Here is a 15,362-nt window from a genome sequence, read left to right as displayed (position 1 = left end):
ACAAATTAAGAGACTCTTTTCATTTTCCTTTGGCCATTGTCTTGCAGTAAGTTAACAAAAAAAAAAAAACATGTTGTAGTTCGTGATTTTTCCTATAAATATCCATACAATTTTAAAGAAAATAAAAATATCAGATTCTACATACTTATGGTTAATTTTAAGTATGTTAAGGTTCCTTGGATTTGAAAGATGCCTAAATAAAAGAAATCAAAAACAGGAGAGCAGAACATGTGAAAAATTGTAACTTTATTTGCTTCTTATGGCAGAAAGAATTCCACTGTTATTGTATTAATCTATATAAAGCATTTAGACTCAACATATTGAAATTCCTAATCTGAAATTGTCACAACTCAGGGACAAGATGCCATACTCTCCATGTGTTTTCAGAGGTTCTTATGCAAGCTGGAAAACAAATTGGAGCTATAAGAAAGCTCACTGCATTAATGTTTAAAATACTTTTTTACAATGTGGTATATATTTAGTATGGTGCCATGTTAGCTAGGAGGAGAACAGATTTCTATGAAAAAGCAAGATCATTGGTCAATACTTTTTTTTTTTTTTTTAATTTTGGCCAATATTTTCAGAAGTGACTGATTATTTTGTCTGCCTCACTCAATAAAGTGCTCAGTCTGAGACGCATTAAAGGGTGAAACATTTAAGATTTTGCAAAATCAAGCCCCTTTAAGGTGTCTAAGTTGGACACTCAAAAACTGAGAACACTCACTTTTGAAAATCTTGGCCTTTGTGATTTTTACACTAATCGAAATAAACATTAATCAAAATGCACATATACCAAACGCAAGTATATGTCTATCGTAGTATCTAGTTACTGCATACCTATATTTAGTGGTCTTAATAAGAATTTAAAATGTTATATTATAAGTGTTACAGGACACCTTACTTTTCAAAAGCAATGAGTTAACTTCTTAAACTTCATATGTGTACAGAAGGCTGATTGCCCAGAAGCTTGGATCTAGAAGTCAAAGGGGAAGTTTACTTATGTTATAGATGTGTGGTTCTTATGGGTATTCAATGTGGGGGGCATGAGCTTTGTGTGCCCAGGATAGCAAATTCTTCGATAGCAGTGTCCGTTGGTCCACATATCTCCGTCTCCTCATGTTCCCAACCGAGGGTTTATGAAACAGCATGGACTGACCGCCCCTCCAGTTCCTACTCTAGCATGAATCCAAAGAGGACCCGAGCAGAAGGGAAGGAGAGCGGGTCATGAATACCCATATGGACCATACATCTCCAAGAACTCCAGTTGCTATAACCTTCCACTCTTCTTCGAGTGCAAGTTCCTCTCGGTATTCACTGTGGGTAATGCCCAAGAAGTGCTCATTGAGGAGGAGGGTGCAAGGAAATGTGTTGCACCACAGACTGGAGGATTGCTGAACCTAAACAAGCATCTCCAACTAAAGATTGAATAAAAGCATAATGTCTGGTAAAGGTGTGAATGCAACCCCAAGTTGGAGATCTACATATCTCTGAGATGGGAACTCCTTACAGGGAAGGGACTGAGGCCACATGGGCTTTAGTTGATTGGGCCCTGACAGTCTGGGGAGGAGCGGCTTCATTTAAGATTGTAAAAAAGGAGGCTGCAGATAGAAATCCACTTAGAGCATCTTTTTGAAAAGACAGCTTCTCTCTTTACTTTCAGTGATAGTGGCAAATAATCTCAGAGCCTCTGAAAAGGGTCTTGTTCTGTGCAAGTAGAAGCAATATACCAATCACTTCCTGTTCTACTAGGTTTCAAAAAGGTCCCTGGATGGGGTGCCCCACTGATGGAAGATGTAGTGCCCTTCTGACAGGTGAAACTCCCACTTGTGATCCCTGGGCAAACGTCTTCTGAGGCTGTCCGCCAGGGAATACATTATCCCGGAATTATCCCGGTCTTTTGGTGGAAAGAGAGAGACGGTGCATGGTATCTAGACGGAGGAGGCCTGAAATATTTTCTGTGTATCTCTAAGGAGCAGAAGGTAGTACAAGAGTAGTTGGGGGGGGGTGAAATGACATCTATTTTTTCCCTAAAAAGATTGTTACCCTCAAAAGGAAGATCCTCTACTGTTGCCTGAACCTCCTTGGGGAACCACGATGCCTGCAACCATGAGGCCTGTCTCACGACTACTGAGGTAGCCATGGAGTGTGACACTGTCCGCACCATTGAGTGACACTTGCAGGGAAAATATTGCTACGGCATATTTAGTGCAAGATGCCTTCATCCAGGTGATTTTGGAAGCTCTGTCAGGGCTAAAAACAGCTTTGCTGGGTTGCCAGAGGGATCGCTGGTTCCGAGTCATTTTCTTCTTATGAGTAAGAGTCATCAGACTCTAGTGGTACAGCCACAAGACCTGACTCCAACTGGTTCTAGGGACAGGAACTGGAGAATAATGTACCAGTGGTGTCAGGCCTTCCACCTCACAGCTGGAGCTTGGGACCAATGAATGTCGAGTTGACAGTATCATGAAATCTCTCAGAAGGATCGGATCTGAGAGGATCCATATAAATTGCCAGATCCTCAAGAAAAATATATCGAAGTCTTGCTGGAGGAGAGCTGGCTGGCGTCTTAGGTATGGCCGGATCTGCCAGCATCATCTTGGTACCAGATTGGTACTGCCAGTGCATAGGGAGAATGGTCTCTTCTGTCTCTTTAGATTGCTGGAACTGATCCTGCCCTCTCAGGGTGCAGTTTTGCAGCACTGGTAGCTATATTATTACCAATACCTGCCTTTTGCTTTGAGTTCTGGGTGCACCCATTTGGGGACACGGAGTCTCAGGTGGTGCCGGATGAAATAGGAAAAGAGACCTCTTTTTAGAGGATTTGTGGGGTGATTTATCCCTCTTCTTGCAAGAATGTTTACCCTTGCCTTCACTGTGTCTCCATTTCAGTCTTTGGGCTTGTACAAGGACTCTGAACTGGCTGATCCTGAAGCCAGAGAGATGCTACCAAGAGGTTCAGGTTGGGTAGAAGGGGATCAGGAAGGCCCAGGGTCTGAATAAGTGTCACTGAGAACTCCATAAGGCGTCTCCAAAGTCTGAACTCTTGAAGGTCCCTGGTACACAGTGAAAAAGCATGACAGATGTCACATCTCAAGGGGATGTGGGGATACAGGCAGCTCTTGTATGGATCACTCATCAGGAACACCAAGAGGCAAGTGAAGCAGAGTTTGAAGCCTGGAACCTTGGGCATAATAGGTGCCCCAAAAAGTTGGGGCGCGGAAGGGGGGAAGCCCCCTCATCCCCAAAGTAACTAAACTAAACTAAACTACTAAAACCTAAAACAATGTACAGGATTAAAGATAAAGCAGGAACACTGGCAGTGTAGAGACACAAAAGGGTTCTGCGTTTGACTATAAGTGGTAAAAAAGAAATGAGACATGGTCCATCTGTGCCACCCCTTATGTCCTCAGTTGGAAGCATGAGGAAATGCAGGTACCAACCAACGGACACTTCTATTGAAGAATTTCCAGTCCAGGGTGCATGGAGCACACATGCTCCCACACTGAATACCATAGGGACCAGCACTCAAAAAAGAATATTGTGTTTCCTGCCCAAAGACAAGGAGAACAAGGGAGGCTGGTGGTGGCCTGACTGATATTAGGCACCGCAGCACTGAGCTGCCAGTTAGGAGGAAGGGTGGAAAGAAGGTGAGACAGGACCAGAGAAGAGAAGATCATACTCCCTTGATGGCTAGATGGCAGGGGAGTCATGAAACTTTTTTGCTGCAACACAGGGTCACAGTATAGAAAAGGTAGAGAACTATCCCCATTGATGACAGAGATACAAATAACGCCTAATGAGAAGTGGTGGGACTAGTAAGAACCGCATTACTGAACATACTTCAGTTTGAATATGTTGTCTGTTAAGTAATCTGATCAGAGATCTGTGGAGAGAACAGACTGGGTCTGGGCTTTTCAGCGGCAGTCAGGTAATTCAAAGGCAGTCTTTGCCAGAAAACTGAAGTTTAATTTTTTAGCCAAGTTAGAGTAGTAAAAGGAGCTGTAATGTGATTGCCTGAGGCTGCTGCAATACTCAAATTGATTTCAAGAGGGAGATGGCTTCTGTAATACCTTACCTCAAACTGCAAACTTAGTTGCTTCTGCTGCCAGGTTTAGGCACTTAAATTTGCAAATCAATCCTCAAATTACACAGTATTTTAAACACATTTACATCAAAACTATATACACCACTTTGGTGTTTTAAATATTTTTTTAAAAAACACCTCTTTGGAACAAAAAAAAATTAGTCTGTTTTTGGGGGGGGGGGGGGGGAAGAGGGGGAAGAAAGATCAGCCTGAACGAGAAGAAGGCAATGCTGAAAGCTTTCATGGAAGTAGTCTTAAAGAACATCCACAAAAAATTATGCTAAGTAATGTGAGAAACAGACATAATTTCACTTTCCACTGTTAATGGAAAGATAAATATCTATGGGTTTTATGAAGGAAAGATGAAAGATTTTGTGTAACTTGTAGATAATAGGGAAAGTTTTTTTTATATGGATAGTCTTCTAACTGGATAAGCAACTTTTAGAACTGATTCTCTATACATAAGACTTCTCTGCAAATCACATGAAATACAGGCAGCACAAAGTGCCACTTTTTCCATAAGAATCTTGTACGATGAGTTTGCTCCATAAATCGTAACATGGGAAAAACCAAAACTTTACCAGGTTGTTTAATAATGAATGGAACTATTAAAGGTCTTAAAGTTAAGCATATACTTTGCTGGATCAAGGTGCTTTGGTGAATTGGACCTAAATCTCATTAGATGAAGGTAATTTGGCCTTCTGGCTAATGCCTTGGGCAACTGTAAGCTAATTCTGATACATCCATCAGAATGGGTTGCCACTAAGGTCAGAGCACTAAAGATTTAATTTGATGTCACCTATTTGGAATATTGCAAAAACTGAGTCAGGGGCTCGTATAGGCCAAGTTAGGGGTGTTTTTAAGGAGAGCAAGAAAGGTAAATTTGTGGGCATATTGTATTTCATGGTGAATTTTATAACCATTGTGACTGAATTCTCACTTACTTTTCAAGAAGAGGAATGAGGATTTCTTATTGCTTAAGGCAACAAAAGTCAATCATGGTCTGCATGTCCAAGACCATATCATAGGGATGACAAGACAAATGACAATGAATATGCAAATTTAACAAGGCTTTTAACCATTAAGTCCCTTGTATTTCAGAAAACATAGGTTTTGGTTGAAATACTGTTTTCACTGTCCTGTAGCGCAGCAAGATGTAGTATGTGAATTTCTACAGCTGACATAATCAAAACGAGCTCATACATACATATATAGATACACACTGATGCACACTCCAAGACATAGCTCAGGTGGATAGTAAAATGATCACCTGTCCCAATTTTACCAGGACAGGCCCAGTTTTTCATGCTGTCTGCACAATCTTCTTTTGGAACACCTGAACATGTCCAAGTTTTACTTCATTTCATCAATCAAAATGTTTGGCTTTTTATAACGACAAAAAGTTTGTCTGAGATATTCCTATTCCGAGTAGAGTTTGCTTTGTGTTTATTTGCTCTATGTTTACTAGGAACAGACACCCCAGTGGAATGAGGGTTCAGTGTGATGAACAGTGTTTAGAGTGAAGAGAAAGGTCACCATCAAAAAGAGCGTAGACACCATTAAAGGTGTTCTTTTCCTCAAAGTAAATACTAACAGCTGTTCAGTGTTTCATTCAGAACACTAAAGTTACTGTAAAAACATCTTCCATTCTGAAAAGCATGCACGTCGTTGAGTCAGAAGCTGGCAGTAGTTTTACCAGCATACTTTATAAAAAGGGGTAGTTTTTCTCTTATATGAATATTTTGCAACCCTTAAAAACCACTACAAAAGTGGCCTGGTTTTGTTTTTATTTTTTAAAATATGGTCACCTTAGCCTAAATATAGATATTTTGCAGTCCTAACAGACTAATTTCTAGTGCAGGAGTGGGCAAACTATGGCCCGTGGGCCGGATCCGGCCCCTCAGGGCTTTGGATCCAGCCCACGGGATTGCTACCTGTGGCGCCGCGGGCTCGGCGCCGCTCTCAGAAGCGGCCCACGGGCGGGGGGACAGAGGGCTCTATGTGTTGTCCTTGCCTCCAGACACCACCCCCCGCAGCTCCCATTGGCCGGGAATGGGGAACCGCAGCCAATAGGCACTTTGGTGGAGGTACCTGGAGGCGCAGCAAGGGCAGTGCACGCAGAGCCCTCTGCCCCCTCCCCCAGGGGCCGTAGTGCTTCTGGAGTGGCATGGGGCCGGGGACAGGGCAGGCATGCAGGGACCCTGGCCCTGGTGCGCACCGCTGCCACCCCGGAGCCGTTTTAGGTAAGCGGCACCAACCCGGAACTCGAACCCCTCCTGTACCCCGCTCCCCAACTCCCTGCCCTGACACCCCTCCTGCACCCCAACTCCCTGCCCTGAGCTCCCTGCTGCACCCTGCATCCCTCCAGCACCCCAATCCCCTGCCCTGAGCTCCCTGCTGCACCCTCAACCCTGTGCACCCCAACCTCTGCCCTGAGCCCCCTCCCACAGTCCACACCCCTCCTCTGTCCCAATCCCTTGCCCTGAGCCCCTTCCTACACTTCACACCCCTCCCACACCCCTCACTCGCTCCCGCACCCCAACCCCCTTGCCCGGCCCTGCATACAATTTCCCCACCCTTGCCCACCCCTGTTCTAGTGGTTGGAAAGGAATCTGGGAATAAAATATATTTGTAAACAGAACTAAATTAAGCACTCATCAAGAATAGCAGGCACTAGTGGAGGAACGAAGTAATGTGTTCTGTACCAGATGGACATTCTCTAGAATATTATTTGGGTATGTATATTTAAAATACTGACATTGAGTTCTTTAAGATTTGGCCCAGATGGCAATGGTACAGGTCTGTCTCATCTTATGCGGGGGTTCCGTTCCACAGTTAGTGCATAAAGCGAAAACCGCGTATAGCCAAAGTTCCATTGACTTTAATGGCGGGCGAAATCGCCCGCACTACAGGTATAGTATTAAAATTGTTATTTTTCTCTTTTTGTTTTTGCTGACCGCGTAAAGTTGAAATCGCGCCTGTTAAATGCACGTAAGATGCGACAGACCTGTATTGAAATTTGTATGATTAGTCCTGTCCTTGCTTTAATATAACAAGGTCTCACACATTAAAAACAAAAATTAAAAGCTCTGCATAGCCGTCCAAAAGAGAAGAAGAATGCAGAAAAATTGATTTTAATATACCTGAAAGAGACGACATCCCAAAAATTGGGACAATCATATTTTCTTGCTGGACAAACCCATTTAAAATTTTAAGCTTCCTGTGAACAAGTGATCTGAAAATAAGTATTTTGCAAGCATAATGTACACTATGGAATAATGAGGCAGAGCTGGCCACTCAAGGTCCTATAATATAGAATACTAGCTACTTGGTAATCTTCATAAGGGAACATCTTTGAGAAAGGAGAATGCCACCCCACTTTATTACCGACTGAGTTGCAAGCTAGATGGGGGTTTCTGTGAGTTTCCATGTGAAAATGGAAGGCATAAATGCCTTTCACCCCATGTGCTCTATAAAACCTCAAGAACAAAATCTTAGAAAAGTAAGGTGCTGACCTGGCTGATCCACACCAGTTTACGCTAATACCATAAATGAATATTCAACCATTAGAATTATTTTAATATCTATTTTATTAATAAGTAATGACTTTAAATAGAAAAAGGAATATAATTATAAATAAAACAACAAATAATCTAGAAAGATGCAATCTAGTACTTCACAAAATAAAAGATATCTGGACTATAAACTGAAGGAGTTCTACTTTTAGTACTTGGTATAAAATAACACCACTTCATATTCAAAAATTCAAAGGCATCATTTTGCATTATTTACAAACTCTTATAAAATAAAAATTCTTATTACTTATATTTCCACAGAAAGGAAAAAAGGGTATCCTAACAAACAGAATGAAATACTTAATATTCATTTTAAGAAATCTGCAAAGAATTTGGCCATTAAATAATTTCATTAAATTAAGAATCCTTTATTCTGTGTTAATAAGGTAAAACTTTCTACTCCCAGAAGTTATTTTAACAAGTCTTTGGCAGAAAATACAAACACCCTTCAAACAAGCTTCCAGAATTATAAGCGGCATGGACAGTTATTAAAACAGTTGTTATCTGGACCCCTGAGCAAAAATGTTTGTCTTTGCCAGCCTCATTTTGACATAACAACACAAGACAATAAAACTAACCTACCTCATGCTTTCTTCCAGACTTTACGTTTTTGCTTTCAAGGATGTCTGTGCTGCAAAAGCTATGCTCTGCTAGGTTAAGATTTGCTGTTTTCAATTTTTCCTGCAAAAACTGTATTTCAAATTTCTGTGATGCTATAAGACACTCTAGCTCATTTAAAGAAGGTTGCTGAAATGCCTAGAAAATAATAGCACAAGTATGTTTAATTAGTAACATTAAAAACCATAGAATTGTAATAAGAAAATATAGACAAAGCTGACTTCAGAAACAAGATCATCTATGTCACATGAATCTGTGCAAACTGTAAAAGCTTCCCTCCTTGGGAATCAAAGGTGTAATGATCTATCAAAAACAACTCCCTAAGATCTAGGTAAATGTATTTTCACAATATCACACATTTTTAAAATCAGACGAAAAACATTAAAGAATTCATTTATCATGATTTACAATGTCTGTCTCCATACAAATATTAAAGCAAGTTAGTGAAAAACAACTACTGCAGTCATTTTAACTACTACATGAAAAAAAACAGGATTTCTTGACAAAAAGCTTTAACTCCAAAATTCATTAGTGCTAAAAATTAAGATCCCGAGCCTCTTGATATCAATAAATTACAAAACTAGAAGATAAACAACAGTGGCAATGTTACTCTCAGTACTACTTTGTAATCGTTTTAGAGTGCCCAAAAGTGTAGCAGATGCCTCGCAAAAATAAGTAAAGACACAGCCCTGACCTGTGGAGCTTGTAATGTAAATTCAGGCGATACAAGTAATGAGAGTCAAATTTAACAAAAGAGATGGAAGAGAAGACATACAAGAGAAGAGGAAGAGGAAGAGAAGGTTAATGACACTGGATCAAACTGTTACTCAGTAAGTCATGTACACATCTTCATAGTGCCACTGGATTCATTATTTCAAAATTTTAAATTTATTAACTCATTTTATAAAGACTCCTTGGCATAATAGAATAGGGACAAATTCTCATCCTGGCCCTGATTCAAAATCCATTGAAATCACTAGAAAGGCTTGTATGGACTTCAACCACCTTTAGATCGGGCCTCTGATGTATAAAAGTATCATCATTTACTTTAAGGGGAATACTCATTTCCATAAGGAAAGGAAGGTGCTAGAATAGCTATTAACACTTATTATTCCAGGTTTCAGAGTAGCAGCCGTGTTAGTCTGTATCCGCAAAAAGAAGAACAGGAATACTTGTGGCACCTTAGAGACTAACAAATTTGTTAGTCTCTAAGGTGCCACAAGTACTCCTGTTCTACTTATTATTCCTTTATCCAAATATACACATCAAATAATCTGGCCAAAAAAAAATCCAAAAAAACAAAACTGTGCTGCAAGAAACCATTTGGTTAAGTTTGCTGGACAGTTTCCACATTCAAGCATATCGTCAGACAAATAGCAAAGTCTGAGCAAAAGGGCTTTGCTCACAAGTGAATACACTAAAAATACAGCAGGATTAAAGAATAGGAGAGAGGAGATAGCCAGATGATTCCTTGCTATGCAACTTTTTGCCCATAAGCACTATGAACTTAGTTCCTGCAAGTAAACACAAAACCAAAAATATGAAGCATTCATTTTGTTAACACGATAAATAAGGTCACTCCTCAGCCAGACACAGAGCAGAAGGGTGGGGAGCTCTTCAGAGTGAGGGAACAAAAATGGTCAACACTCTTACTAACACAGTTCGTTTAACAATCTCTTGCACTCTATCAGCTATTTGAGATTATGTGGTTGCAGATAGGTGAACACTTCCTCTCCCCCATTTCTGATCCCCAGGGACACTAGAAGGCAAGCCTATAACGACTGGAAGATCATAAACAAAAAAATGAAAAAGAAAGGAGAAAGTGACAGGTACTTGGTTTGCCAACCACAGAAAGGAGAATTCCTATGAAGGTAGGATTCTTCACTTTACAATTTGTCAGAGCTTCTATACTACAGACACGTGAAAATAACCCAGAAGATAAGAGTAAAGCCAAGGAATAAAGGGTCTTTGCTGTTTTTTATTTAAGTAATATACTTTAGGACGTTAGATTTTATGGAGCTTTTCAATCACGTTTGCATATATAAAATGATTAAAAAAGTTCAATATAAAATAACATCCTCTTTTTCATTCTAATAAACATGCACACACACCCATGCTCATGCCCACTGAATAAAAGTTGTTTGCTGTTAAATTTTGAACTACATGTAAATGATACATCCATTAGATATAAAACAATTCCTTGCCAGCCTGCAAAAAGGGAGTGGACTCTCTAAACTCAAGGTACGTCTACACTTACCAGCAGTGTGCAGAGTACAGAAACTGCACACCCAGCTAGCAGTTATAAATAGCAGTGTAGATGGTAGGACACGGCTTAGGCGAGTAAGTGCCCTATATGACTGAACCCCCAGGGCAAAGAACCTATACAGCTCTCTACATGTCCGAGCAGTGTCTCCCACATCTACACTGTAATTTTTAGCAGTGTAGTGCCCTCTGCCTCCCCACTGCTGAAGCATTTCTCTGCTGCAGTGAATATCATGATGGGGCTTAGGCAGTCGGACCTAGTGGCAGACCCAGAGCAGGAGTCAAAATGAGGAACCCGAGCCAAGAATCAGAATTGTGAGTCGAGCAAAATGTCAGAGCTGGAGTCAGGAGTCAAATACCTGGGGAAGGGATCAGGAACAAGGCAGTAACACATCAGGAAACAAAGTTCATGAGTCAAGTGAGAACGCAAGGTCCAAAGAAGCAGCCAGCCAGTAATTCATCCAGTTGCACAGACAAATCAAATCCCTGTGCCTCCTTCTAGCTTAAATAGCACACCCAGACCAATCGATGGGGCCAGGCGCTCTGCCGGTCAGGACTCCCATGGCCAGTGCCTCTGGTGGGGCTAGGGTTCCATTAGCCACTCAACCCAGTAATTAATAAGAAGCTTCTGGATGGCAGCTGGAAAGTGAAGGGTACTGGGATCAAGATCCATGGATCCTCACAGTAAAGGTTCCAGCAGTGGGGAAAGGCTCCAGCAGCTTCCCGCTGGCAGAGCCTTTTCTTGCCACAGTGAAAGGCTCCAGCAGAGGAGAGCTGCCAGAGTCTTTTACTGCATGTGTAGCTACACGTACTGCAGCAGCAAGAGTGGATACAGCCTGCCTTTCACCGCACCGTGTAGCTACACATGTAGTGCCTGTACTCTACACACGACGGTGTAAGTGTAGACATAGGCTTAGTTGTAACTATTTTAATTAAGGGCTATATTTTATTATGAAATGTAACTTTTTCAAAGTAGAAGAAAAATCCAAGACATTTATAATGAAACTTGAACCAGTAAGATTACAGTAGACAAATAAACTTAAGTCTCCTTTATGGTATAATTATTGGCTGGTTACTGTATTTCCGCTGTCAAATTTCCCAAGTCACCAATGAGATATGCATAAATGTTATGAAATGAAAATAAATGTAAGAACCACAAAATGGGTGAAACGTTGGCTACCCTGAAGTCAATGGCAAAACTCTCATTGACTTCAGTGAGCCCAGGATTTCACTCAAAGAATTTTTCTTCTGTTTATCTTTTTTCTCTAATTTTAAGAGTTGTGCAAAAATGAACATGCAGGGGTACTCATTGCAAATAATTCTACTAAATAAATATTTTCTCTTTCTCTCCTTTGTGTACGCGGACACACACACACATACACACACAGTAAATATGCATATTTCTCTGGGTTTTTATTTTATCAGAACCTTTTCAAGGGTCTGTGTTCATATCCTTAAAGTTATGCAGTGGATCACTATTACCTGTGTAGAATTTACTGTATGTTTCATAAGTAGAAGTTTTCAGAACCTACTGTATATTTTATAGGTTGCTCTTTCTGTGGTTTCAGGAACTCTGAGAACTCGCACCTTATTCTGAAGATGTCTATTTTCAAGACTGAGATTCTCTCTAATGAATGTAGTGTTTCTATTATGATGTTGTGTGTTACCTTCCAGTAACCATTTTAACCTTTTCTTCACCACCTGATATACACTTTTCTGTGTTTACCAGTCTGGTAACAGTTTTTTTACTTGAGTTCAAAAGGACTTCTGAATTTCATGAGTTTTTAGATTTAAAATTAGACATTTTCCAAGCTATAAAAATTTAATCAAAGCTATCTCAAAGTTCAGGGATATTCAGATTTGGGGATGTGGCTCATTTCACATGGCACTAATGTAATTCAGTGTACTAAATTTCCTTAGGTTAGGAGAAAAAATAGTGAAAAACTAATTTTGAAGTGAAAGGGTTTGACTTTTGTGCTAGCCAGGCTTTTCTTCTGAACAGAAAATAACCTACTAAAGAAATACTATTCCAGGATTTGTGGATCTTGAAAGACAGCGTGAAATTCTGTCAGACCCATAGTGAGGAGTGGACACTGCCCTTTTTCAGCAATAGCAATCCTCTTTAGTTGTTCAGCTTTTCATCTGCACTCTTGTTTGGGTGCTACTGCAATACAAATGAAAAATAATAATGGAAATGTTAAAATTAAACTGACAGAAATTGCAGATTATTCACTGCATCCTGACATTAAAAAATGGACATGACCTTAAGTAGGAGTGGTGCTGCAGTTCAGGACTTAGGAAAGTAATCAGAACCCAAATCCTGCACCCACAGAGTCCAATCCAGAATGTGTACTAAGGAGATCTGCAAAGACTGGAAATGAAAGAAGCCTTACGACACACCAAGGAGCAGCAGTGGAGCTCCTCTACAACTGCTAATGCAGAATCAGTGCTGTGGTAAACCTCTTTCCCGCTAGCTGGAATTCTAAGTCTCCACAAGGATGAGAGAGAATTGTCAGTAGCTCCATAAAGTTTCAATTCCTTCAAATTTGTCCCCAAACCCATAGGTTGCATTCAAAGTCCCTGTACAGTTATACTCCTACAGAGGCTTCACATACATAGATTGAGTACACATTAAAAGCAGGCTCTCAGAACTGCCGAAGGTCAAGCAATCCCGTCACACCTCCCCACAGCCCTGCTGGAATGTAATGTACCCAACAGGGCTGCAGGGATTTTCTTGTACACATCTACCCCGATATAATGCTGTCCTCGGGAGCCAAAAAATCTTACTGCGTTATAGGTGAAACCGCGTTATATCGAACTTGCTTTGATCCACCGGAGCGTGTCTCCCCCCTCCCCTCCCCGAGCGCTGCTTTACCGCGTTATATCCGAATTCGTGTTATATCGGGTCATGTTATATCGGGGTAGAGGTGTAGTTTTTCCACCAGTCATCAGGGACCACAATGATGGAAGAATAGCAGGCAGCCCAGCTGACTCTCCCACTTCTCCTCTTGCTGGATGGATCCAAGTGAGCATGGAGTAGCTGGGATCAAAAAGGTGACAGCTGTGGCCTTGAGGTGAGATGTCAAAGACTGACAGAGACTGGGGGTAAGACAGGGACAAAAAGAAAGGTCAGAGTGAGAGCAGGACATTTGCCCCATGGGGCTGGCACACAATATGGGGACAAGGGCTGAAAGATGGCCACAGAGAAGGACAGAGGCTCAAGTGGGATGGGGCAAAGGTGGAGATATTGATCCAGGATTTGCAAACCCCACCTGCAGGTTGACTTGCCCAAAATCCCCATCTCCCCCTTGCCCAGATACTGTCCCACCCACTTCAGTCTGCCCTAAGCTCCCCCTTCTCCTCTTCCCCCTCACCTTCTCAACCCCACCTCACTGTTACCTTGGCTCCCCAAGCTGCCCCTAGCTGTTCCAGCCCCTCACCCACTTCTGAGAGATTTAGGAAGATAGGGTGGGACTTGCTCATACTGTGTGGAGCATGGGTGGGAGAAGATCCTGAGGAGGAAATAGTGATTCGCTCTGAGCAGCAATAAATGTTAGGTATGACACTGCATCACAAAGTAAATTTGTAAGTTAATTTTTCTGTCAGTCACCAACGATGAGATCTTTTGTTTAGTAAAGATCAATAAAATCATATGCTCTTGTACTGCAATATGAACAGAATTCATTTCTGTTATGTTCACATACTAACATGCAGCATGTATAAATTGTAATTCATCGCAAAAGGCTGTTTAAGTTTTAAAGAAATAAAAGTGAAGAAACTTATTTATACAAACCAGATTTTATCTCATTTCTCATGTGCATGTCAAATTCAGACTCTCTCTGTCAATAAAGCTGAATACAACTGAAGCTCAGTGCACAGATCTATTTATTATATCCAGTATACTGTATAACTACAAAAGAATTAGGGACATGTTGTAGCTGGCCCTGTGTAGGTGCACTAAATGGAAAGAGTGCAAGGAACCTTCCCACTGCATCCTGCCCACACTAGGACCATCTACAACCTGGCTAGGAAGTGAATCCACTGCCTCTCCTACTACTTTTATCAGCGGTACTAGCAGTCCCAGATAGGGCTGCGGGAGCAGAGCTACAGTCCTGCCCATGCCCCCCGGATGCACCAGCTTTCAGAGCTGACCAAGCATAGCAGGAAGCGGGGGAGCATATTCTGAGCCTTTTTAAAGGGTAGCAGAGCTTTCTACCTGAGTTATGTATGCTCCTACTGAGAGCTCTCCTACTTCCCCATGCAAGGCTGTGGTTTTGAGGCACAATCTAACTCTTAATGTGGAGAACCAGAAGGATACAGTGAATAATAGACTGAATATACAGTCAGTCAGAAAACGACATAACCTCCAACCATTAGGCAATCCAATACAGAAGTATTTATTGACCAATTTTTATAAAGTTTCTTACCACAACAGCTATTGCCTGAATTACGAGGTTTTAAAAAAATAGATATTAACAAAAATCAAGAGAAGAGACAAAAACAGTCAAAACTAAACAAAATACACGGGTTTTGAATCATGTCCTGAAACATAACACATAAAATTGAATACAAAATGCACAAGGAGAAAGATAAAAGGGGGTTTTATTTTTACCTAATTATAGCTAAAAGCTTCCCAACCCCAATCCTATTGGCTCAAGCAAGATTGGAATATTAACTACCCTTGTGAAATCTAATATACTACATCCATTTTAGTATGTATAGAAGAGTAATATTTGTATAGCAAAGGAAATATATATGTATAGAAAAGGAAAAAATATTTCACATCATTTAATAAACTTAGAATCAATTATCAACATGGTAAA

General features: G+C 40.9%; 1 protein-coding gene across 1 annotated transcript in view; it reads right to left on the bottom strand.

The window, feature by feature from the left end:
- The window catches only part of CNTLN (centlein), a 277,422-nt gene that overhangs the window by 134,433 nt on the left and 127,627 nt on the right, over positions 1 to 15,362 (bottom strand). Inside the window, exon 9 of the mRNA XM_054033059.1 lies at positions 8,242 to 8,415. Within this exon, the coding sequence (XP_053889034.1) occupies positions 8,242 to 8,415 (174 nt within the window). The remainder of the gene's footprint in view (positions 1 to 8,241; positions 8,416 to 15,362) is intronic.

This window comes from Malaclemys terrapin, chromosome 6, assembly GCF_027887155.1.
Source record: "Malaclemys terrapin pileata isolate rMalTer1 chromosome 6, rMalTer1.hap1, whole genome shotgun sequence".
Taxonomy (NCBI): Eukaryota; Metazoa; Chordata; order Testudines; family Emydidae; genus Malaclemys; species Malaclemys terrapin.
Note: the sequence above shows the minus strand (reverse complement) of the source record. Positions and strands in the feature narration are given on the sequence as shown.